Genomic DNA, 24,979 nt, shown 5'->3' with positions numbered 1-24,979 from the left:
GGAGGGCATGTACCACTCTGCAGCCCTCTATGCCAAGAACAGATGCATACTGGTAAGTAGCATATTCCGTTCGAGGCATATGGGCTGCAGATGGTACATTATGAATAGACTATACAGCAGTTCTCTCCCTAGCGGTGGTCGCCTGTGTCTGTTGCAACTGTCTGAAACAATGTTTTTAATACTGCTTGTCCCACTCTAGCTTGTTGTGTTGTGTGCACATCTACACAATAGTGTTTTGTGAAGGTGTGCGGTGTAACCCAGGTAGCTGCTCTGCATATGTCATCTAGTGGAATGTTTCCCAGAAATGCCATAGATGCTCCTAGTTTACGTGTAGAGTGAGCTCTAGGAGGAACAGTTAATGTTCTCTTTGCCTTTAAGTAGCATATTTGAATGCATTTTACAATCCATCTGGCAATGCCCGCTTTGGAGATGGGATTGCCTTTATGTGTGCCATAGATGCTCCTAGTTTACGTGTAGAGTGAGCTCTAGGAGGAACAGTTAATGTTCTCTTTGCCTTTAAGTAGCATATTTGAATGCATTTTACAATCCATCTGGCAATGCCCGCTTTGGAGATGGGATTGCCTTTATGTGTAGGAGAAAACGCGACAAATAGCTGTTTTGTCTTTCTGAAAGTTTGTGTTCTTTCTATATAGTACAATATGGCCCTTCTAACGTCCAGTGTATGTAGGGCTCTTTCAGCTACTGTTTGTGGTTTTGGAAAGAAAACCGGTAATTCCACTGATTGATTGATGTGGAATGCTGAAATAACCTTCGGTAAGAATTTTGGGTTTGTTCTAAGAACCACTTTATTTTGGTGTAGCTGCATAAATGGTTCTTGAATCGTAAAAGCCTGCAGCTCACTTACTCTTCTAAGTGACGTGATAGCTATGAGGAAGGCCACCTTCCATGTGAGGAATTGTATTTCACACCTATGCATAGGTTCAAAGGGTGGCCCCATTAGTCTGGTAAGCACTATGTTGAGATTCCAGACTGGGGAAGGTGGTCTTCTTGGTGGAATGACTCTTTTTAGTCCTTCCATGAAAGCTTTAATAGCTGGTACTTTAAACAGTGACAGATGTTGCCTGTTTTGTAGGTACGCCGCTATGGCTGCGAGATGAACTCTGATAGAGGTATATGCTAGGTTACATTGCTGTAGGTGTAATAAATAGCAAATGATTTGTTTAGTGGATGCGTCCAGAGGGTTGATGTGCTTACTGTTACAGTGTATAGCAAACCTCTTCCATTTTGCTGCATAGCATGCTCTGGTGGTAGGACGTCTTGCTTGTTTAATGATTTCCATGCATTCTGGTGGTAAATCTAAATACCCAAACTCTATGACCTCAGGAGCCAGATCGCTAGGTTCAGTTGTTTGGGATCTGGGTGCATTATTTCTCCATGGTTCTGTGTAAGATGCATGGGTAATAACCTTAGCTTTTGATGTGGTACTTGTGAGAGTTGTAGCAGCGTGGTGAACCACGGCTGTCTTGCCCACGTGGGTGCCACTAGTATCATTGTCATTGAGTGCTGCTGTAGTTACCGAACCAGTAATGGAATTAGTGGTAGAGGAGGGAACGCGTAAGCAAATTTTTTGGACCAATTTATCCACAGTGCATTGCCCTGTGACCTTTGGTGTGGGTACCTGGATGCGAATTGTTTGCATTTTGCGTTCTGATGATTGGCAAACAGATCTATCTCTGGTTGCCCCCATTTTTGGAAGAATGGCTGTAGTATTTGGTCGTGCAGCTCCCATTCGTGTACTTGTTCTGACTGTCTGCTTAGGATGTCTGCTATTTGATTTTGAACTCCTGGTAGGTGTTCCGCTAACAGGTAGATCTTTTGAGGAATGGCCCATCTCCATATGTCTTGTGCTAGTCTGGACAGTTGGAGAGAGTGTGTCCCCCCCTGTTTTTGAATATAATACATTGCAGTCATGTTGTCTGTTCTGATCAGGACTGCTTTTCCTGCTATTTGTATTAGGAAAGCTTTTAGTGCTAGAAATATTGCTAATAGTTCTAGGTAGTTGATGTGCAGTTTCTTTTGCTGCACAGTCCACTTTCCCTGTACTGTGTATCTGTCCATATGCGCTCCCCATCCGGAGAGCGATGCGTCCGCTGTTATCGTCACTTGTGGAATTGGCTCTAGGAACGACCGTCCCTTGGAAATGTTTTCTGTGTTCCACCACTTCAGAGAGCGATACGTCCGGTCGTTTACCAACACCAGATCTGTAATCTGACCTTGAGCCTGATTCCACTGTGTCGCTAGACACTCTTGTAGTGGACGCATTTGTAGTCTGGCATGTGGTATTAGCTGTATGCAGGAGGACATCATGCCTAATAGTTGCATAAACACTCGTGCTGGTAGTAAGTGTTGTGGTTGAAATCTTTGTATTAACCCGACCATTGTCTGTACTCTGATTGGGTTGGGGTATGCTATTGCCTTCTCTGTGTCTACTGTAGCCCCCAGGTATTGCTGAATCTGGTTTGGTTGCAGGTGTGATTTTTTGTAGTTCACCGTGAACCCTAGGTGGTGCAGCAATTGGATTGTCTTCTGTGTGTTGTGAAGACATTCTTCCTTTGACTTGGCCTTTATTAGCCAATCGTCCAAGTATGGGAAGACATGTATTTGTTGTCTTCTTAGGTGTGCTGCCACCACAGCTAGACATTTTGTGAAAACTCTTGGTGCTGTTGTGACACCGAACGGAAGGACCTTGAACTGATAGTGTTGTCCTTCTAACACAAACCTTAGGTATTTCCTGTGGGCTTTGTGAATTGGGATATGAAAGTAAGCGTCTTTTAGATCCAGTGTAGAAAGAAAGTCCCCTTTCTTCAGTAAAGGGAGTACTTGTTGGAGCGTGACCATGTGGAAATGCTCCGAATTTATGTACGCATTGAGAGGTCTGAGGTCTAATATCGGTCTTAGGGACCCGTCCTTTTTGGGGATCAGGAAGTATAGAGAGTATACTCCCGTTCCTTGTTGATCCTTTGGGACCGTCTCTATTGCATGCTTTTGTAGAAGTGCTAGAACTTCTTCTCTTAACAATGTTAGATGATCTTGACTCATTGGACGCTGTTTGGGGGGGATGTTTGGTGGGGTAGCTGTGAGTTCTAGGCAATAACCATGTTGGATAATTTGTCTCACCCACTTGTCTGACGTGATGTTTTCCCAGACAGGTAGGAACTGTGATAGACGTCCCCCGACCGGTGTTATGTGGTCTGGGGGGAGTTCTATGAAGTCACTGTTTTGGTGTTGAGGCGTTGCGGTTGTTATTATTTCCGCGGCCTCTACCCTTATTGTTGTTACCTCTGTAACTGCCTCTTGAATTACCTCTGGGTGATGTTGGTGTGAAAGATGTGGATTGCTGATTTGTTCCTGTGTTCTTTGAGCCCCCTCTATAGGTGGATCTACGAAAGGAACCTCTGTGTGTTGGCTGTTGCAATGCTCCCATTGACTTAGCCGTTTCCGTGTCTTTCTTCATTTTTTCTAATGCCTCGTCTGTGCTTGAACCAAACAATGTTTTCTGATCAAATGGTTTGTTCAATAGAGCTGTCTGCACTTCTTGTTTGAATCCAGAGATTCTAAGCCATGCATGCCTTCTTAGCATGACACTGGTATTAATAGACCTTGCTGCAGTGTCTGCTGCGTCTAATGCACACTTAATGGAAGTATTGGTTATTATTTTACCTTCCTGTATTAATTGATCTGCCTTTTTCTGGTGTTCCTTTGGGAGATGTATGAGAAGTTTTTCTAACTCATCATAATGTGCCCTGTCATAACGTGCGAGTAGTGCTTGTGTATTTGCTATACGCCAGCTATTCGCTGCCTGTGATGCTACTCTCTTGCCTGATGCATCTATTAACTTCGACTCTTTATCTGGTGGAGGTGCCTCTCCTGTAGATAGTGAGTTTGCTCTTTTGCGAGCGTTTGAGACCACCAGCGAGTCTAGGGGTACATGTCCTTTAATAAAAATTGGGTCTTTTGGAGCCGCTTTGTATTTTTTATCAATTCTGGGGTTTAACACCCTGGCTCTCACTGGGTTTTTGAAAATTTCCTCTGTGTGACTAAGAAGACCCTTTAACATAGGAAGAGTACCTGATGTTCTCTGTGCATTAGGTAGAGTCTCTAACAAGAAATCTTCTATTTGAGGTTCTGTGTGCATATCTAGCTTGTGATATTTTGCTGCCCTATTAATGAGCTGCACAAATCCTGTGTTATCATCAGGTGGTGAAGGCTTTGAGGGATATAGCTGTGGGTCGTTGTCCTCATCTGACCCTACATCATAGTTTTCCCATGGGTCCTCCTCATCTGGGATAGTTTCGTCATCCCCTTGAGGTTCTCCCTCCCCCAGATCACTGTCTACATCTGACTGAGGTGTAGCTGGTCTTGGTGTGGAAGGTGTAGGAACATTTGGCTTATTGTGAGGAATAGGAGAAGAGGGTGTGACTCTTGGACGAGGAGAAGCAGGAGGAGTTATATTTGTCCCCATTGTTCTCTTTTTTGGAGGAAGAGGTTTATCTTCTGACTGTTCACTCTTTCTCTTCTTTGTGACCACTTTCCCAGTTTGTGGATCAATAAACAAGATCTTTTGTTTGGGATCTGTCTGTTGCTCCTGAATCGGTACCGAAGGTCCTGGTTCCGAGAGGTGCTTTTGTTTTCGATCGTCAGATCTTGTTGTTTTCGGCACCGAATGTTTGCTCGATTCCGACTTTCTCGGTATCGAGTGTCTCTTGGGCGATAAGTCATATTTGTGTTTCGACATGGAATGTCTCGATACCGAGCTTTCCTTTGCATGTAGCCTCGGTGTCGAAGTCGATGTCGCCCTTTTGTCGGATCCGACATGGTGGGAGTCCGAGTGTTTCGGTTTCAGTTTCGGTTTCGTTGCCGGGCCCGAAGGCGGGGCGTCGGAAACTTTTTTCAGCGGTTTGACCGGGCCCGAGGGCGGGGTCGTTACCGCACGGGGTCGGTTTTTCGGTAAGGGGACGTCGTCACTCACGGTTTGTTGATCGATGAGTTCCTCGGTCTCCGACTGGTCCCCTTCCGACCCCGACTGCTCTTCTTCTTCTTCCTCGATTTGGTCTTCTCCGAACAATTCCGGGATCGCTTCCGCCTGCATTCTGGAAACCTCGTGTCTTCTAGCTCGACGATTTCTAATCGTTAGCTTGGAGGAGAATGCTGCGCAGGCTTCGCAGTCCCTGGATTCGTGCTCGGGCGATAGACAGAGGTTGCACACCTCGTGTAGGTCCTTGTGTGGGAACTTAGCACCACACTTTGGACATTTTGCCCTAATTATTCATGGCCGGCCGCAGGCCGGCCGTACTTTCAGTTTCCCGAAACGGCTTCTCCTCACCTAATTAGGGGAGGAGAAGCCCTTTGATGTGCTTCACACCAATGCTCCTCACAGTCATTCCTCTTGTTTGTATTTGCTTCGGCTGCCATTCTCAGACTCCACGATCTGCTCATGTGCACAAGACGCTTTACACATTACACTCATCTGCCCAAAGTGTGAGTTTTAAACAAGCAAAGCTGGTCCTTCTGTACTTGCAGTTTCACTTCTAATGTGTGTTGTTATTTATCATGATTTTTAGCTGAGGTGTATCACGCTCGTTCATGAGTTTGATCTTTTCATACTGTGAAATGTTTTCTAAGTTGTTTTTGATTGTCTTACCGCTGGAGGTCTTCCTCTGCTACATTTAGCCTCTGACACATGCAACCCCACTCAACCACGCAACAACGCAACACCACTCAACCATGCAACGCCACTCAACCATGCAACGCCACTCACACATGCAACGCCACTCACACATGCAACGCCACTCACACATGCAACGCCACTCACACATGCAACGCCATTCAACCACGCAACGCCACTCACACACGCACGCCACTCACACATGCAACGCCACTCACACATGCAATGCCACTCACACATGCAACGCCACTCACACATGCAACGCCACTCACACATGCAACGCCACTCACACATGCAACGCCACTCACACGCAACGCCACTCAACAACCCAACGCCACTCAACCACGCAACGCCACTCACACACGCAACGCCACTCACACACGCAACGCCACTCACACACGCAACGCCACTCACACACGCAACGCCACTCACACACGCAACGCCACTCACACCCACGCAGTGCCACTCACACCCACGCAGCGCCACTTTTACCCACGCAGCGCCACTTTTACCCACGCAGCGCCACTTTCAGACACACAACGCAACTCACACCCACGCAAGCCCACTCTCACACACGCAACGCCACACTCACCCATGCAATGCCAATCACACACGCAACGCAAATCACAACGCAACGCCACTCACACACGCAACGCCACTCACCCATGCAACAACACTCACACATGCAACGCCACTCACACACGCAACGCCACTCACCAATGCAACAACACTCACACATGCAACGCCACTCACCCACGCAACGACACTCACTCAAAGCCACTCACACCCACGCAGTGCCACTTTCACACACACTGTGCAGTGCACAATAGGTCTCGCAGTAGGAAAGTTGGAGATATTGGTTTTGTAAATGACAAAGCCCTTTATGTTTTTAACATGCAAAATAAAAATAAAAGGCATTGTTATTTGCAATTGTAAAAGCTCCAACTTTCCTACTGCGAGACCTATTGGCAACGCCAGTGCTTGTCTTTTAAGAAGTCTTTTGAGTCACAAGGCATGATGATGACTCCTACTGTAGTCTGTATTGCTCCACGTCGATTTATCCTGACAATATAGTGGCAGTCTATATTGTGGATGGCATATTCTTTCAGGTCGATATTTCATCAACGATATAGTGACACCCCATCATCCTTAAATCGCAAAACACTACCTCTTGTCAAGCAAATGCCTGCTTTTCGACTGTGCCCCTACAAATCACCAATCTCACCCAAGGTCTTCCATCGAAAACCTTCCAACTAAACGGAGCCTTCCACTCAGAGAAAGCTTAACCTAGCTATTCCTTCTTCTATTAAACAAACTCCACAGGAAGTGTGTTACATCTGTGTCCCTTGACTGTGACAGGGTTTTGTGAATGTGTGTCAAGGCAGGGCTGTGTGTCAGTGAGTATGTGTGTCTGTGTGCTAAGAGAGGGCGGTATGTGTAAGAATTGGTCCAACCTATTCTGCCAAAGGATGACTTTTGAAAATTGAGTTGACAAACTCAGCAATTAAACAGGTAGGTAGTTAAAGGGGCTTTAGACAAGAAGTTCAGAGCAAAGGTACTCCGATCCCCGGCTAACCCAGAAGGATGCCGTGTTACTGCTTAGGGCCAGAAGGGTGTCAAGAAAGCCAGGAATGTGATAAATAATTAAGGTCAGTTTAGTTGTTAGCGGTGTCTAATTTCAGCCAGTGGTTTCCGGTGCTCGGCACTGGCACTTAATTGTCAACACCGGCGCTTGTGACACAGTCAGCCACAAGGTGGCGCTGTCTGGCTAATTTAGAGACGACCACAACAACAGTCAATTGTTTATTCAATATGCTTTAAAAATGACTATTACCTGCCGCTCAAGCCATTCGTATAACTTTGAGGGCCTGGAATAGTCCAAATTCTCTCACTTGTAGGAGTGTGATGGTTAGTAGTTGTGCTGTTATTATCATTGGCAGCGCTGGCAGGGGCAATGTGTGGTGCAAGCGGCAGTGACCTCCTGACAAGCGCCCTGTCACTTATGTTTTTACATATCAAGCACTGGTTGTTAGGGCTTTTTGACCTTTCACCAGGAGCACGTGCCACCTTCACCCTTCATGGAGCTTCTCTTGCGTATGTGAATTCAAAAGGAAAAAACACATATCATGGAACTATTGGTTTGCAATTATGTTAAGTGCACTCCATGTACCAAAATGCTCAGGGGCTGAGCAGCTGAAAGTAATACATCACATGAGTCTAAATGACCAGATGGAGGCCACGCCCACCTGCATCTTGTGGTCTTTCCTTCTAAGTTCCTCACCTTGAAGTACTTGTCGAGGACTTCACTGTAGTTGTTGCCCTTGGAGAGCCAGCCGTCTGGAATCACCTCAGCTTCCAGCCACTGAATAATGCGTTTCCGCAGCTCGTCCCGATCAGACTGGTAGCAGACAACTGCCAATCAGGGGAAAGGAGGAGAGAGTGTGAGCAAGAGATGTACAACTAGCTGGAGAGGAGGCATACAACAGCCAATCAGGGGAGAGGAGGAGTGAGTGAGCAAGAGATGTACAACTAGCAGGAGAGGAGGCATACAACAGCCAATCAGGGGAGAGGAGGAGTGAGTGAGCAAGAGATGTACAACTAGCAGGAGAGGAGGCATACAACAGCCAATCAGGGGAGAGGAGGAGTGAGTGAGCAAGAGATGTACAACTAGCAGGAGAGGAGGCATACAACAGCCAATCAGGGGAGAGGAGGAGTGAGTGAGCAAGAGATGTACAACTAGCAGGAGAGGAGGCATACAACAGCCAATCAGGGGAGAGGAGGGAGTGTGTGAGCAAGAGATGTACAACTAGCTGGAGAGGAGGCGTACAACAGCCAATCATGGCACAGGAGGGAGAATGTGAGCAAGAGATGTACAACTGTAAGGAAAGGAGACAGTGTGCAAGCTACATGTGTACATCATCAGTCAAGGAAAATAACTAGACTGGGTTCGAACAAGAGGTTTACATGAGATGGAGGGAGAGAGTGTGTGACAGAGATACACATTAAATAATCAGTGGAGAAAAAAAAGAGTAGGCATGTGAGCTGAAGTGATAAAAACACCAACAAGTGGAAGCAGAAACAAAACAGTAGAGAACAAGCAGTATTGAACGTTAATGCACAGAACTACCAATCAGTGACCAGGCAAAGAAAGGGAGAAGGCATCGTGTGAAACACAATGGTTACTTAATTTTACTTACCATTAGGAGTAGTTTTGCACCTTGAAGACATTTCTGGATTCACATGCTGTGTATTATTCTGCCATCTAGTGGTTGGGTCCTGAAACCTTTCTTTGTCCTCTTTTGTTTTGCTGGGTATCGTCTGTGGTGCTATGCCCATCCTTTTGTAACATCAGAGGAGCACTACAGAAGCCTCTGTGCGTGGTCGCCATCTTCAAATTATTCTTTCTCCTTGGTCCCCTTTGTTTTTCTTGACTTCTTGATGTTTTTGTAGGCACGATTTTAACCCTCCTTGCAAACTTTCTTTTTTTAGGAAGGTGGAGGGCCGCATGTGAATCCAGAAAATTATTCAAGCTGCAAAACTACTCGTACTGGTAAGTATCCATTTCATTTTGCAGCATTAATTCTTTGCTGGATTCACATGCCATGCATTGATTTTGTAGCTGTCTTCTGTTTTCTCCTGGAGGTGGTGTTGAAATGAGGTTGAGTTTGCGAATAGGTGTTTCAGCTCTATCTGTCCCACTTGTGACTCTTTCTTCAACTGGATGTTCAAACAAAAATGTTTTGTGAAGGTATGAACCGATGATCATGTGGCTGCCATGCTTTGCTGCTTATCAGCACACTTGCAAGGAATGCTCAGGTGGCCCCTTTCTTCCTTGTGGAATGCGCTTTAGGCCATACCTTCAAATGCGTGCCTGCTTCCTGATAGCTGCGTTGTATTGTTTGCAATGTCCATCTTGCAATGGTGCCCCTTCTTACTGGTAATATTTTGTTTGAATCAGCTAAAGATGTAAAGAACTGGTTCCCTTTCTGATCTCTTTAGTTCTATCTCGGTGGTACATCACTGTCCTGCGGACATCCAGCGTGTGTAGGACTCCTTTAGCGTAAGCTTTTGGTTGCTGGAAGATCACTTATTTGATGCATGTGGAACTGGGATATGACTTTAGGAAGGAAGTGTGGGTTTGTTCGCATGGCGACCCAGCCCGTGTGTATTTGCAGGTAGGTTTCCTGGATGGTTAGTGCTTGCAGTTCGCTCACCCTTCGTAGTGATGTGATCGCAATCGGAAAGACAGTTTTTAAGGGCAGGAACCGCAGTTGTGACTTGTGCAGTGGTTCAAAGGGCGCCTTCTTTAGTTGTGTGCTATGCAGACCTGAGAGGAGTTAGTCTATTTGCCCCTTCTAGAAACCTTTTAACCTTTTCCTTGCTCATGACGAGCTGAGCTCGTCATGAGGCACGGTGCTCCGGTGCTCATGACCATGAGCCGTGGAACGCTCACACGCGGGGATAATTCCCCAGCTGTGCTGAACATTCCACGGGAACGGGTGTGGTCATGACAAGCTCAGCTCGTCATGAGCACACGGGCACTGTGCCTCATGACGAGCTGAGCTCGTCATGAGCACGGGGGCGCTGTGTGCGCCTCTCCCCCCGCCCCCCCAGCACAGCGGGGAATTACCCCCGCTGCGAAGGAGTTAACAACTGGTGCTGTGAAGAGGCCTTTTCCTAGGTGACCTTTTTTGTAGGCTACTATTGCTGGTAAGCGTACCTTTAGTATGCTGTATGTTAGGTTGTCGCCTAGCAGTTGTGTCAGGTATTTTATTACTGTGGTGTCTTCCGTTTTGATGAGCAGTAGTTCTTTACCCCTGCAAGACAGAACATATCTGCCATTTAGTTGAGTAGCATCTTCTTGTACTCGGTCTTCTTGCCTCTTTTAGGATGTCCCTGGATTGTTTTGAGAGGTTCAGGTGGCCAAACTCCATGTCCTCAGGAGCCAAGCTGCCAGACTCAAGGTGTTTACTTCTGGGTGGTGGACTCTTCCACCTTGCATGGAGAGAAGGTCGTACCTTGTCGGCAACTATATAACGTTCCCTTGTGTCATGTCCACTTGGTCCAAGAACCATGTTTCTCTTATCCACTGAAGCAAAATGAGGATCACAGTCATGCACAACTGTCTGCGCTTGCTCATGGCCTGGGGCATGAGAGGAATTGGTGGCAAAGTGTATGCAAACCTACCTGACCAGCCTACCAACAGGACATTCCCCTTGGAGTGGTGACGTGGGTGGTGGGTGCTTCGATGCGAAGTCTTGGCATTTTGCATTTTCTGGTGTTGTGAAGAGGTCGGTCTCTGGTGTGCCCTGGGGTGTAAAGAGCTCCCAGAGCACCTGTATGTTTAGTTCCCTTTCTTGTGATATGGAAGCTTGTCTTCTTACCCTGCCTGCTTCTTTGTTTTGTTCTCCTGGTAGGTGCATTACTATTAAGGTTATTCTTCTTTGAATGGCCCATGTGCATATTTCCTGGGCTAGTTTGGCCAGTATGTGTGATTTTGTTCCTCCTTTTTTGCTCAGATAGAACATCATGGTTGTGTTATATGTTTGTACTTGTACGGTCTTCTCCTTCACTACTGTCTGAAAATCCTTTAGGACAGGAAGGCCGACTTTAGTTCCAGGACATTTATGTGTTGGATCACTTCCTGCACGTCCTCTGATTTTTAACCCTCCCTTGTGTACTCCCCAGCCCTACGCATCCTCTGTTTTTTAACCCTCCCATGTGTACTCCCCAGCCCATGTGGGATGAGTCTGTGGTGACTGTCACAGTTGGAGATGGTTGTGTGAAGGCATCTAGCATTGGTGGAAGGAGTTTGCTTTTACCAGGCAGTCGTCCAGCTATGGGTATACGTGAATCCCTTTCCTTAGGTAAGATGCTACTGTGGCCAGACATTTTCTGGATCTCCTTGGTGCTGACTGAATGCAGAAAGGGAGCACTTTGAATTGCTAATGGTTTTTGTAGCCGACAAATCACAGGTATTGCTTGTGGTTGATGGGTATCTGTAGGTAGGTGACCCTTAAGTCTAAGTTTCCATGTAATCCCTTTGCTGCAGCAATGGAAGCGCCTCTTGTAGAGGGCACATCGTAAACTTTTGTGCTTTTATGAATTTGTTTTGGAAACAGAATTGGCCTGAAGGACTTGTCTATCTTTGGGACGAGGAGGCATGTAGAGTAGTTTCCTTGATTGATTACTGCTGATAGCATTCTTTCTATTGCCCCTTTTTCCAAAATACCCTGCACCTCGCATTCTAGGCAGTGCCTTTCTTCTATTGGCTGCACCTCGGTTTCGCTCCTAGGGGTGTGTTTATGAGTTCGATGCATTATCCGCCTTGGACGAAGTTGAGGATACTCTTGTCTGATGTGACCATCCTTCAGTCTGGAGGAAGCTCTTAATTCTGCCCCCCACTGGTGTTGTATGGAGTGGTGGCTGGCCTCCAAAGTTGTATGGGTGAGGAGCTGGCTCCTCCAGGAAGGAGTTCCCTTGCTCTCGCTCTGCCACGAAAGGGCTGTCGTTGTGCTGTCTGCGGCTGCCACTGTTGCACCGCTGATTGTTGTTGTCCAGTGAGGTGGTAGGGGGTCTGTGGTACGGTGCCCGGGAAGCTTCCCCTTCTGGCTGGTATTCTCTTGGAGGCAGCCCCTCCACATTGGTGGCCTCAAAATTGTAATGCTCTCATGGCCCTAGCTGTGTAATGGTCCTTCTCCAACTGCTGGAGGGTTTCATACATTGCAGTGCTGATTAGGTGTTCTCCGGGGTAGGGGGTGTTAGTGATGCTTGCCTGCATCTCGCATTTTAACCCTGACACCTGTAGCCAGGTGTGTCTTCTCAGTCTTGTGCCCATGAACCATCTGTCTACTGGCCGGGTCTGCGGCATCGAGGATGGATTTCAGGCATGTGTTGGTAATGGTGTTTCCTTCTTGCCTGCTTTTGGAACTGCTCCTGGAGCTGTTTCATGAATTCACCCATTTCTTACCAGTGCTGATGGGCATTCCAGTTTGGGAGGGCATTGGAATTTGTGATTCTCCACTGTGTGGCTGCTCCTCTCTACATTTTTTGTCCTACCATCTCCACACTCTTGCTCTCTGTCACGTGTGGAGGGTCTGTGGAGGCGGTTGGCTCTTTTCCTTGCTGTGACCACTAATAAGGAGCCTACCATGGTATTCCCTCTAATGTACAGTCGGTCTCTGGAGGAGTATTTATCATTTTTCTCTGCTCTCGTGGTCACTGCCTTGCAGGCTGCTGGCTCTCTGAAAGCCTCCCTTCATTGGTCCAGGATGCTAGGTATGTGTTCCTGCTTTGTGAGGGCACACAGGTTTTAAGGAAGAAGCATTTATGTGCCTTCCCCTGTTCAATTTATTCTCTATGTGTGCTTACTGCCATTTTCACCTCTGAGTTGTATGTGGCGATATCGCCAGGGGGTCTCTAAGGGTTGGAGCTGATTCCCTCTTCTGGTGAGTCGTCTTTGATATCTTGCCTGCTGTCGACACTCTCGATGTCGGGGAAGAGCCTCTGGACAATCTTGATCTCTTCGACCTCGAAGAACATTTCCTGGTCTTATAGATGCGCTGGGGTTTTTGGCGATTTTAGTTCGACCTCCTTCAACTCTTCATGACTTGGTTCCCCCGAAAGGCTTTGAAGGTATTTAAAATTCCCTGAAGAAAGTGTCCAAGTTTTTTTTCTTTTGCAGGATTGGTGCCATTTTGGCCTTGAAGCATCTTTTCTTTCTTTAGACCTCAAGCGCCTTTTCTTCGGCATAGATCATGGTCAGCGTTCTTCTCTTCAGAGCAAGGATCTCAAGGTCTATTAGTTCCTTCAGTCACTCTCGCATGTCCTTTGACATCGAGCATTTTTCCATTGTGTGACCACCACTGGTGTCCTTCTCCATGTGGCTCTTTGCGTTTCAACATTCCTTCGATCGACAAATCTTTCGGCTCTGAGGTAATAGATAGGGACTTGGAGTACACAGACTTTTGGTAAGCTCCCCCTGCTTTCTTCCCCGTACCTGAGAACTTTTTCAGGAGGTCTGCCTCCATGAATTTCTTTGAGGACCCAGACGCCCTCTTAACAACCTCTCGCTCAACGTCTGGCCCTTCAGCTTGAGCTGCTGCAGGGCCCCCATTGTCCTCTTCCTCACTAGACAATCGGGGTTCCTTAGGGATTAGCTCTCTTTCTTCTGGGCCTGCGTGTTGGCATAGTGGTACTCTCTGCTTGGCTCTAGTCGTCAGCATGTTTAGGATAAACTCCGTGCACAGCTCGCAGCCTTCCCCGTTATGATCCCTGGTTAACCAGAGGTTACAGACCTGATGGTTGTCATTCTAGGTAAACTTTTGGTGGCACCTGGGGCACAACCTGAAGGGTGTGTTCTCCATTTGCTTCACCGGGTCCACTGTGCCTGTGGTGCATTCTCCGACTGTGTGGCCGCCCTACCACGTGCTGGCCCTACTTCAGAGGTAGTGTTTTTTGGTTCTTTGTCCTTTTTCTTCCACAGATCTTCTCTTTCTCTGTCCTCGACGATTAGTCAGAGTTCTGGCTCTGTTCTTTGGGGTCCACGTGCTTTGGTTGATGCTTCCATACCCAGTGGTGGAAAAAAGAATCTGACGATGATGACCATGCACAGAAGCTTCTGGGGTGCAGGTCTGACATCACAAGAGGATGGGCATAGCACCAATATGACAACCACCAGAAAAAAAAAGGAAAAAGAGGGCAAACAAAAGTTTCTGGACCAAACCACTAGATGGCGGAATAATGTACAGCATGTGAATTCAGAAAAGGATTCATGCTGCAAAAGAGCCGGTTCCAGGTGTGTGGGCTGTGACAGTGAAGGTGGTATGTTTTGGCTGTGTTTATTGACATGTGGGACAGAGACTATTGCCTAGTTAGTCTCATGCAATGCGTGTGATGACGGCTGCCACTTCTAGTTGGACAGTAGAGAGGGCAGGACTGTGGTTGTACAAAGACTGGAGTATGTCAGTTACACATTTGGCCTTTATCTACCGAGGTCATGGATCTGAAATGGGTTATATGTTACTTTCATGTTCCTATGGCGGGTGATGGCCCTTTGAACTTTACACATATGTAGAAATCATGCAGTTTACTACTGTGGTTAGCACATGTTTGTACATGTGTGTGCTTCTCACCTGGGGTGGCCACTGGCTTGTCAGATGTCTTCTCTGTAATTAAAAAGATCACAAATATAAATTCAGAAGTGCGGAAGGTCCACACTACCAATACCATACATTTCATGTTTCCCATGACTTCCAACACATTTCTGTACACAGCGCCCTTGGTCACAGAGCTCTCAGGTTTACAGATCCCATGTGAGCAGCTCATCCGGTCCAGACTTTGGTCCTCGTGGTCTGGCTCAGCCTTCGCCTCCTTATAGTTGTAGGACTATGAGGACCAGAATAAGCAGACTCAATGAGGGACTCGTGCACGAAACCAGGAGACGTGAGAGCTCTGTGCACGGAATCCATAACCGCTGATGCACTACGGACAGCCTTCGTCCACCACCCATTTATTGATCTCCTCATCGATAATCACCGGCTGTCATGTTCCAAAAAGTGACTCCTGCATCAGTTCCAGTACAATCACCAACCAAAAAACCCAACCGGCCTTTATGCTTTTCAAATACATAAGGTAAATAGCCTGTCAGCAATTTGAAACACACGAAGGGCCAAAATGAAAAGCAGCATTATCTTTTGCTGACATCTCACTGGTGCTGGGGTGCCTCTCCTTCAGCACAATAGTCATCTTCTGGCTGCTGTGGAAACTGTTTCATGAATTACCTGATATATATTTTGATACATTGATGGTTCTTTATGAATTACAAATCACTGCCTATTACAACAGTTTGGCGTCTGAGCCTGTAAGCTAAGCTCTCCTGTCTGAGCCTGTATGCTTAATCTTTGCTGTCTCAGCCTGTAAGATAAATTCTGCTGTGTTAGTCTGTAAAACCAAGCTCTGCTGTCTGAGCCAGTATGCTTAATCTTTGCTGTCTCAGCCTGTAAGATAAGTTCTGCTGTGTTAGCCTGTAAAACCAAGCTCTGCATTCTGAGCCTGTATGCTCAGTTTCTGCTCTGGGAACCTAGACGTTCGACGTTTTGAAATTGGAAACGCGTGCGCTCCTGCTGTCGGAGCATGTAAGATTGATATAAGCCTGCAAGATCAAGCTCTGCTGTCTCAGACTGCAGGATCAAGCTCTGCCTGAGCCTATAAAAGCAATATCTGTTGTCGTAGCCTGTAAGATCAGGTTCTGCTGTCTTAGCCTGTGAGATTGAGCTCTGCTGTCTGAATTTGTAAAATCAAGCTTTGCCGCCTGAGATTGTAAGATCGACCTCTGCTCCCAGAGTCTGTAAAATAGAGCGAGCCCTGCTGTCAGAGCCTGTAAGATCGAGCAATGCATGCTGAGTCTGTAAGAACAAGCTCTGCCTGCTGAGTCTGTAAGGTAGAGATCTACTGTCTGAACTTGTAAGATTAAGCTCTACTTGCTGCGCCTGTAAGATAGAGCTCTGCTCTCGGAGCCTTTAAGATCTAGCTCTGCTTGCTGCGCCTGTAAGATAGAGCTCTGCTGTCATAGCCTGCAAGATCAAGCTATGCTCTCTGAGCCTGTAAGATCAGGCTCTGCTCTCTGAGCCTGTAAGATCAGGCTCTGCTCTCTGAGCCTGTAAGATCCAGCTCTGCTGCCTGAACTTGTCCCATCTGTCTAACCCAAGTCAACCTCCCTGAGCAACCATTGTACACCGAGAAATATTGCCATATTGTATTAGTGTCGCCTCCCTCAGCCCTTTACAGGAGTAACCATTCATAACCCCTATGCATGTTTAGCAAATTTCTGAAATTTGGTCTGTAAATGCCCCATTTTACCCATTTTTTTCAACATTTTTTCCCCTTGGAGAGTCCCCAGACTCTTTTGAACGGGTAGTTGCACTCACTTGACACTCACTTGGTGCAATTTTGGCACAACATTTTAGCTGTACTTCACTGAAAGATCACAAGTGATCACTACAATGAGGAGATCCACCCTGAGCAGCCACAGCGGTGTCTGTCTGGTCTGGAGATCGCTGTAGCCAGCTGCAGTGGAGTCTGTCTACAACAAGCATCTGCTGTCAGCCGCGCCACGGTGTCTGTCTGCAGTTTGAATTCCCTGAAATCAGCTGCAATGCGGACCGTCTGCACTAGGCCTCCACTGTCAGCCGCGACAGGGTGTCTGTCTGCAGTGGGAATCCCATGAAAAAAACAATCTGAAGATGGAGCCGATGTTCATGCGCAGTACTACCTAAGGGAGGAGCCACTACACTTGACTCAAAAGACTTTCTTCGAACAAAAAAGTTGTACATGTCAGACCCCAACACTAGCTGGCAGGAGTATGCATAGCTTGTGTATCTACAGCTACGCATGCCACAAACAGCTAGTTCTCTTGCATGCCATCCCTCCACACTGCTAGGCCAGGCCTCCCTTACCCTCAGGGTCCAGTGACGAGAGCACTTTTATAAGGGAAACAGCTTTGTTTTAACGTATTACCCTGGTGACAGCTCTAGGCCATAAACAGTAACCAAATGCCAGGCCACCTCACCTTTGCAGTGACCATCGTAGTCCACCTGGATCTTGGTGCCGGTCAGGCAGGCGTCCCGGTGCAGCTCGCAGTGGTTGTGGTAGGTCTTGGCGTTGCTGCCACACACAGGCCTCTTGTGTGGTTTGCATTTCTGAAAAAAGAAACATACTCTACTGATGCCTGCTCAGAATTCTTTTAAAAGTTGTTGTGGCTCAGATAGTGTGCATTAACCCGCCACTGCCCTAATTTCAACAGTCTACCCCACATCCAGCTGGATCAGTGATGCATTAAGGCAGATGTAACCCGATGACTTACGGAACCACCACAAGAGGCCAAAAGAGGGCACCAGATTATTATAAATTGTCTCCAAATGGCTTGTTAAGAGAAATGGAGCGCCTGAACGGCAAAACATATAGCGAGTTTGCAAAAACAAAAGGTGATGGACCGAATGAGGATCAATGTCACACATTCAACCCAGTCAAAAGATCTGGGTCCTAATCCATCGTTTTTTTGCACTCCACACCACCCTGGGTTAGACAATGGCGATATGCAAATCAGCTCTGACCCTGTGCCCCATGGGAACAGTCCAGTCCGAACTACAAAAGCCATGTCCTTCCCAGAACTGGGGTGAATGTGTGACATTGATCCACATTCGGTCCATCACCTGTTTTGTTTGAACGGCAAAACGTCAATTTGCGTGGGGCTCAGAAAATACTTACATCAATGCTGAACTCACACTGCACGGACCAGGTTTTGACATTAACTCTTATCATTGCTATGATCTGAAATTCCATTTTAATCCATCAAACATTGACAGGAACAGACACCATCCTGTCTACTGAACCATGTCACCCCCAGTTGGGGACGTCAGGCAGTTTGGCAAAAGCAGTGTCTTCCAAAAAGTTTTAGGAAAGCTTAGATTATTCTGTCTCCCAAGAATTTGCCACGTTCATCGCCTGTAACTAAAATACACACAGAAGTCCTTTCCCTATACTACCACCGATATAGACGGATGAAAAAATGTACTATACTTTTAGATCTAGACATCAGCTACAGCATTGTTTGCATTATTCTGCCATCTAGTGGTTGGATACAGAATTATTTTCGCTAGATTTTGAAAGACCAGGCTCCTCATTGTCTTAAATCATGGGTACTCACAAACTTTCTCTCTGGGGCCAAATTTACAGTGTGGTTTGTCGCAGAGGGCCACAATGGTGGGGGCGGTGTCAGTTGGGAAGGGGGCGTGGCTAGAGCAACAAAAAACGGTGACCATAAGGTTGAACACAGGTCCCTGCAGCCATCATCCCCTTTGTTTTTTGTTTTTCGTCTACTGAGCCACCAGACCCGGCATACACACATCTATCTCTCTCTCTCTCTTCTCTCTCTCTCCCTCCCACTCTCTCTGTCTCCCTCTCTCTTTCTCTCTCCCTCTGTCTCTCTCCCTCTGTCTTTCTCCGTCTGTCTCCCTCTGTCTCCCTCCCTCCCTCTGTCTGTCTCCCTCTCTCTGTCCATCTCCCTCTGTCTCTTTCTCTCTCTCTCTGTCTCCCTCTCCCTCTGTCTCACTTCCTCTGTCTCTGTCTGCCTCCCGCTGTCTCTCTCCCTCTGTCTCCCTCCCTCTGTCTCCCTCTCTCTGTCTCCCTTTCCCTCCCTGTCACCCTCTGTCTCCCTCCCTCTGTCTCCCTCTTCCTCCCTCTGTCTCTGTCTTCCTCCCTCTTTCACACCCTGTCTCCCTCTCTCTGTCTCCCTCTCTCTCTGTCTCCCTCCCTCTCCCTCCGTCACACTCCCTCTGTCACCCTCACCCTCTATCTCCCTCCCTCTCTCTGTCTCCCTCTCTGTCTCCCTCCATCTCCCCCCTCTGTCACCCTTTGTCTCTCTCCCTGTCTCCCTCCCTCTCTGTCTCCCTCTTTCTGTCTCCCTATCTCTCTGTCTCCCTCCTTCTGTCTCTCTCTCCCTCCTCCCTTTCCCTTCCCCTTCCCCCTCTCCCTCTGTCTCCCTCCCTCTGTCTGTCTCCCTCTGTTTCCCTCTCTCTGCCTCCCTCTCCCTGTCTCCCACTGCCTCCCTCCCTCTCTGTGTCCCTTTCTGTCTCCTTTTCTCTCTCTGTCTCCCTCCCTCTGTCATCCTGTCTCCCTCCCTCTGCCTGTCTCCCTCTGTTTCCCTCTCTCTGCCTCTCTCCCTCTGTCTCTCTCCCTCTCTGTCTCCCTCTCTCTATCTCCCTCTCTCTATCTCCCTCCCTCTATCTCCCTCCCTCTCTGTCTCCCTTTCTCTGTCTCCCTCTTTCTGTCTCCCTCTCCCTCCCTCCCTTTCCCTCCCTCCCTCTCCCTCCCTCTGTCACCTCACCGCGTGTGTGTCAGCCCAGGCTGAGACAGCCTCCTGGGCACACACACAACCGCACCCGAGCACTTCACATGTCTTTTAAAGATCATTTACATGTTAATGAGGCTTTGTTGTATTTTACCTCTTCTTAGCCCCCTGCATCTCCACTGACTGTTACTGGAATCGCACGGCCCCCACAGAGCAGAGTCTCTAAGAAGTGCGCTGCCGGCAGTGTTTGCAGACACTCTTTAAAATAATTTTTTAAAACACGGGTACAATGTCTGCCAGGTCCGCGGGCCACCAAGGAAGGCTTGAGTACCCGTGTCTTAGATCAATTAGAAACTACCCCCCCCAAAAAACAATCTTTGCCTAAACTCCATCTTAATAGTTTTGTAAGCTCATGCTTAATTACCGCTTTTACTTCACAGAAGAGGCCTGAATGGGCACCACTGAAGGGAAGCTTCAAAGCTATTGTTGCAGGTAAGAAATATTTTTGAGCATGGCTCATATGTTATGAAACTTTTTTTTAGACATCCCATCTTAATTAAATTACATTTCTGCCATCTACAGGCAGACAACATAACGAAATAAGCAGGTTATGTGGTCTATTGAGGAAATTGCAGAGCGCGTCCTAGGATGTCACTTAATTTTTTTTTAAATTGGGGGCTTATATACAAGTCTCTTGCGCCACCAGTTCGTCACTTTCTCCCATATTAAAAGTGACGCCTTGGTGGCGCAATGGGCTTTCAAAAAAGCCCCTGGGTATTTTTTCTCACCATTGAACGAAACATGTAGGCAGAGGCTGCAGGATAACACGGAGGGGCATATTTAAGAGAGGTTTGCGCCATGATTGCACCACGCAATGCGACACATGCACAACACAAACCGCTGAGTCATATTTATGAAGCCACGCAGAGCCACTTCATGCGGTTTTGAATGGCTTCACAAATATGGTGTAATGCAACGCAGCACAAATCGCTGCGTTGCATTACGTTGCTCAAGGGAGGCTTTCAATGGGCGCTGCGGTGGGTGTTCCCACACAAATCCCATGGCTTTATACACATTCCCAAATTTACCAAACCTGGTAAATGTGCCAAAAAGATACGCCTCCCCAGGTGAGGCGTAGCGAGGAAAAATATCTTTATTTTTCCTTGCTTTTTCTTCTTTCTAATAGAAAGAGGTAAAAGCCTCTCAAGATTGTTTTTGTACCGGAAGGTCCCCCTTCCTGCACAAAAACAAACCTGCCTATAACACAGCCAAAACAGCACCGGCGCAGGGGAAAGGACAGGAATGTGCTGTGTTGGATAAATCACAGAGTTCCTGCCTTTCCCTGTGACGCAGGGCAGCACAGCAAGGTAACTCGCCACAAATCTCATAAATATGCCCCATAGTTTGAATTGTGCTTCGGCAGTGGAGCGCTGGTGTTGGCTGGCCTCGGTACACTCCCACTAAGGGTAAGATTGAATGTTTAAATGCCACCAAGGGAGCACGGCCCAAGGCGTCACGCACTGAACTCTCCAGGTTGGTTCTTGGATTTCAGGGTTTGCACTCGTCGCTTCAGATTTAGGTGCAAATACAGGCTGTAGGGCGTTGCAGTATTACTCGAGGACTTCTGGAGTAACAATGACCATCTCCTGCGGTGATGCACTGGTTTTAATTCACTCGCCATAAAAATAGCTAAAAGTTGTTATGCGTGCAGAGGGCAAGCATTATTTCTTTGATAGGCATATGTTTTTAAGGTACTCCACCATGTAATGAACTGTTTCTACAGCAGTCAATAGCTGCAACAAGCACACCTTTCAACAATATCTCTTACCACATTCCAGACATGGTATCCACCCAAACCATACATATGGTTTGCTGCTACAATGCCTTCCACCACTTAGGCGATCCACCTTGTACCCTCCAGAGTTGTATCACTAGTGGAGTAGTATGCACACACCCAAAGGTGTCTCGAAGAAGGGTGCGTAGGTCGGTGTACACCGCGAAAAGGGACCCACCCTTCCAATCTCCAGAGAGAAATGGCTCACATATGGAGCAATGAGCCGAGCCCTTCTCTTTCCCCCCACCTCCCTTCCACCCCTCCCCCCCCCATCAAGGCACCTTTCTAACATTCCAAGAGCACTGGAACGGGGCATAAAGGTATGCAACACATACATGGGATGTGGCTGAACTGTAACTGTGAACCCAAGGGACCTGAAAGCAATGCTTTCTTCTGTCACTTCACCAAATCAATCCACTACAACCACTGGGTGGCAGTCGCGTGCGCAATTTGTGAACCTTCTGCTCATCCACAGACATTATAGGGATACTTGGCGGGTACTTCCTGTGCTGGTTCAGGTAGGAAGGTCTCCCACCTCTTATCTGGACCCATTGGATAACAGAGGTTTTTGGCTACCCCTAAAGGAGAGATCTCCTGAAGGCTTCTGGGGTTGACAAGGCCCTGCTTGGAAGAATGCTGCTTCACACAGAGCGATCATACAGACACATCACTGCCTGATAGTAAACACAGAAGTGGTGTTGACAAGGGTGTTAAGGAACCTTCTGCTTTCTTACAAAGGCTGCTTTCTTCCTCCATCCGTTCCCTTTGCACTTCTGTGGTACCTACCTCGATGCATAGGCAGGTGGGGTCGCCCTTCTCCGTCACAGCACACTCCCGTCCGGCGCCACAGAACACGTTGGCACAGACTTTGGACTTGCTCTTCGGCTCCTCCTGAAAGTCAACAAAATCAACAACGATGAGCTTACACATGGTGACAATGTCTCAGCGCTTTGTTACAATGTAGATCCCTTGGTATGGTCATGGGGTCAGCTCACGTGACAATAAATGACTATTTCCTTACAGCCCTCAGCTTACTTCCAAAGCTAAGAAGGGCCTTGTGCCTGACCCACAAAAATAACAGAAACTTAAGGCATTCTAGAGCTGAAGCAGAATCACTTTGCAGATTGTGGGCTGGGGAGGGGGCCGTAGACAACATGTCAACACGTCCAGGGCGTTCATTGTACAACACTTCTCTGGAGTCCTCCTGGTGATGGTCCTAAGGGAAGATTTATCAATGAGTTGCATCGCCTTTGCGTCATGCAAGGGGCGCAAGAGCTACGCAGCTACTGAGTCAGATTTATCAAGCCACGCAAGGCCACCTCGCATGGCCCTGCGTGATTTAATAAATCTAGTGTAACGCAACGCATCGCTAATCGTTGCGTTGCGCTACTCTTCCCCAGGGAGGTGTTTCATGGGTGGCGCATGGGTGTTCCCTGCATATACATAACTTAGTGTCTGCAGTGCTTAATTTGAGCTGCAGGTTTCCATTGCTGGGCACTGTCACTTAATTACACTGCACTGGTGCTTAGGACAGTCTGTCACTTGGTGGCGCTGTCTGCCTAATTTAAGTATGAGCACAACAACAGCTGTTCATTAATTGAATGCAATATATCGGTATTTCATTTGATTCTAATTATTTAAACGGAATTAATTATAGGGTTGTGACCATCATTGGGGATACAACAGAGGTATATGTAAATGCAATTAAATAGATTTAAAGTAAGTTTAGAGTTAGAATTATTATTACCTTAATATAATAATTATTTATATTGGTTTAATTTAGTTTCATAGTTAGGTATATATTTAGGTACCTTATTGTTTATATTAAATGCATAAAAAGCAAAATTTGATCCACTTCCGGTTCGGGTCGCATAAAATAAATGTAATGTAATTTTATTGGATTATGGTAAGGTGCAGTGATACGGAAGGGAACCAAGTGGAGATTATGTCAAAGAAATGGGGTGGAGTAAACTGCATGTCAATGGAATGGATTGGCTGGAGAAATTGAGGTGGACAGGAGTAATGGTAAGGAAGGAGGAGTGCTTAACCCCTTTGCCGCTGGGGTAATTCCCCTGCGGTGCGGGAGGGAGCGGAGCGCGCGCGGCGCTGCAATGCTCATGACTAGCTCGGCTCGTCATGCAGCGCTGTGGCACTGTGCTCATGACGAGCTGAGCTCGTCATGACCACACCCGTTTTCGTAGAACGCTCAGCACAGCAGGGGAATTATCCCCGCGTGTGAGCGCCACAGCGGTTATGACGAGCTCAGCTCGTCATGAGCACAGCGCCACTGTGCCTCATGACGAGCTCAGCTCGTCATGAGCACCGAAGGTGTTCCCCATCGAGGCGTTGTGCAAGCTTTAGCAGCATTCCAATTGAGGATTAGTACTGCAGTGGTCCGTCTTCCATTGTTTTGTCTCAATGCCCCCCTCTGCCTCGTTCATGACTGGTCCTGCAAAGACGGGCCAGGATTGGACGCTTCAGCCATCTGCACTGCGTGGCTACTCCTGTTAATTTACAGAGGCTTTACAGTCACCCATGATGCCAGTCCCACTGTTTTGTAACTGGTACAGGGCACTGACCACAGCCATGCCACATGCGAGAACTGGCACCATGGGGGCAACCTTCAGGCCTCTAAATGAAATGTGCTTGGGGACTATTCGTTCCCGGTGCTACACTGTCTTCTGGTGGACATGTTCATATGCGCATCATGATTAGTATGGTCCCAAGAATTAGATTTTGTGCAAAAGACTCCCACAGAGGGGACGGTTCAGTTTGACCCAGAGAGCTCGCTGTCTTTATTCTATTCAGCGCCCCGTGTTGTCTTGTGTGCTGAGGTAAGTTAAGGTTGTAATCGGTTAAACACCTACTTAGTATTAACATCAATGGGACGTAGTTACGCCTACATTTAAAAATAGCCATTATTTCTGCTTTTAATTACAGATCACAAGTTGGAATCCAGCCAAGACCAACTCAGCCATCCATCCTTCCGAGGTCGCACCGAGTGGCATTAAAATTGGATAATGGTAACCTTTATTATTTGCAGAAGTGCAGTATAAAAGGCTTTATATATATATATATCCAGTATACGCCAGTGAATCAATATCAAACACTTTTAAAGGTAAGTGAAGTACACAAAATGGCAGCATTGGATCCAAAATTGAAATGAACTGTATCGGCGCGACAACCTCTGGCCTTGTTGTAGAGCCTGTGCTACGCCAACAAATGATGGACGGGATGCTGAATAAATCATACATTCACCCCCAGTCAAGAGATCTGGGTTAAATCCATCGTTTTTTTGCTCACCATGCCATTCCAGTTTGAACCCAGCCATATACAAATCAGTCTTGACCCTGTGCCTCACGGAAACAGTCCAGCCCAAACTGCCAGGCCAGGTCCTCCCCGGACAGGAAACAAGCACTCTAGGACCGGTTTCGGGGCATTACCCTTCATCGGGCAGCGGAGTGTGTTTGTTTACTATCAGTAGTTACTGCTCGTGGGCAGTGGAGTGTTTTGTTTTACTATCAGGAGTTACTGCTTGGTGGGCAGTGGAGTGTGTTTGTTTACTATCAGTAGTTACTGCTCGGTGAGCAGTGAGTTTATTGGTTTACAA

The 24,979-nt window shown here is 47.3% G+C and overlaps 1 protein-coding gene across 1 annotated transcript in view; it reads right to left on the bottom strand.

Annotated features, from left to right (window-relative positions):
• The window catches only part of FSTL1 (follistatin like 1), a 100,061-nt gene that overhangs the window by 28,569 nt on the left and 46,513 nt on the right, over positions 1–24,979 (bottom strand). Inside the window, exons 3-6 of the mRNA XM_086935629.1 lie at positions 22,156–22,260; positions 17,256–17,385; positions 14,821–14,853; positions 7,968–8,098 (exon numbers count right to left, since the gene is read on the bottom strand). Coding sequence (XP_086791755.1) covers positions 7,968–8,098; positions 14,821–14,853; positions 17,256–17,385; positions 22,156–22,260 — 399 coding nt within the window. The remainder of the gene's footprint in view (positions 1–7,967; positions 8,099–14,820; positions 14,854–17,255; positions 17,386–22,155; positions 22,261–24,979) is intronic.

The sequence above is a fragment of the Lissotriton vulgaris genome, chromosome 8 (assembly GCF_964263255.1).
Source record: "Lissotriton vulgaris chromosome 8, aLisVul1.2, whole genome shotgun sequence".
Taxonomy (NCBI): domain Eukaryota; kingdom Metazoa; phylum Chordata; class Amphibia; order Caudata; family Salamandridae; genus Lissotriton; species Lissotriton vulgaris.
The sequence above is the reverse complement of the archived record's forward strand: the minus strand, read 5'-3'. Positions and strand labels throughout refer to the sequence as shown.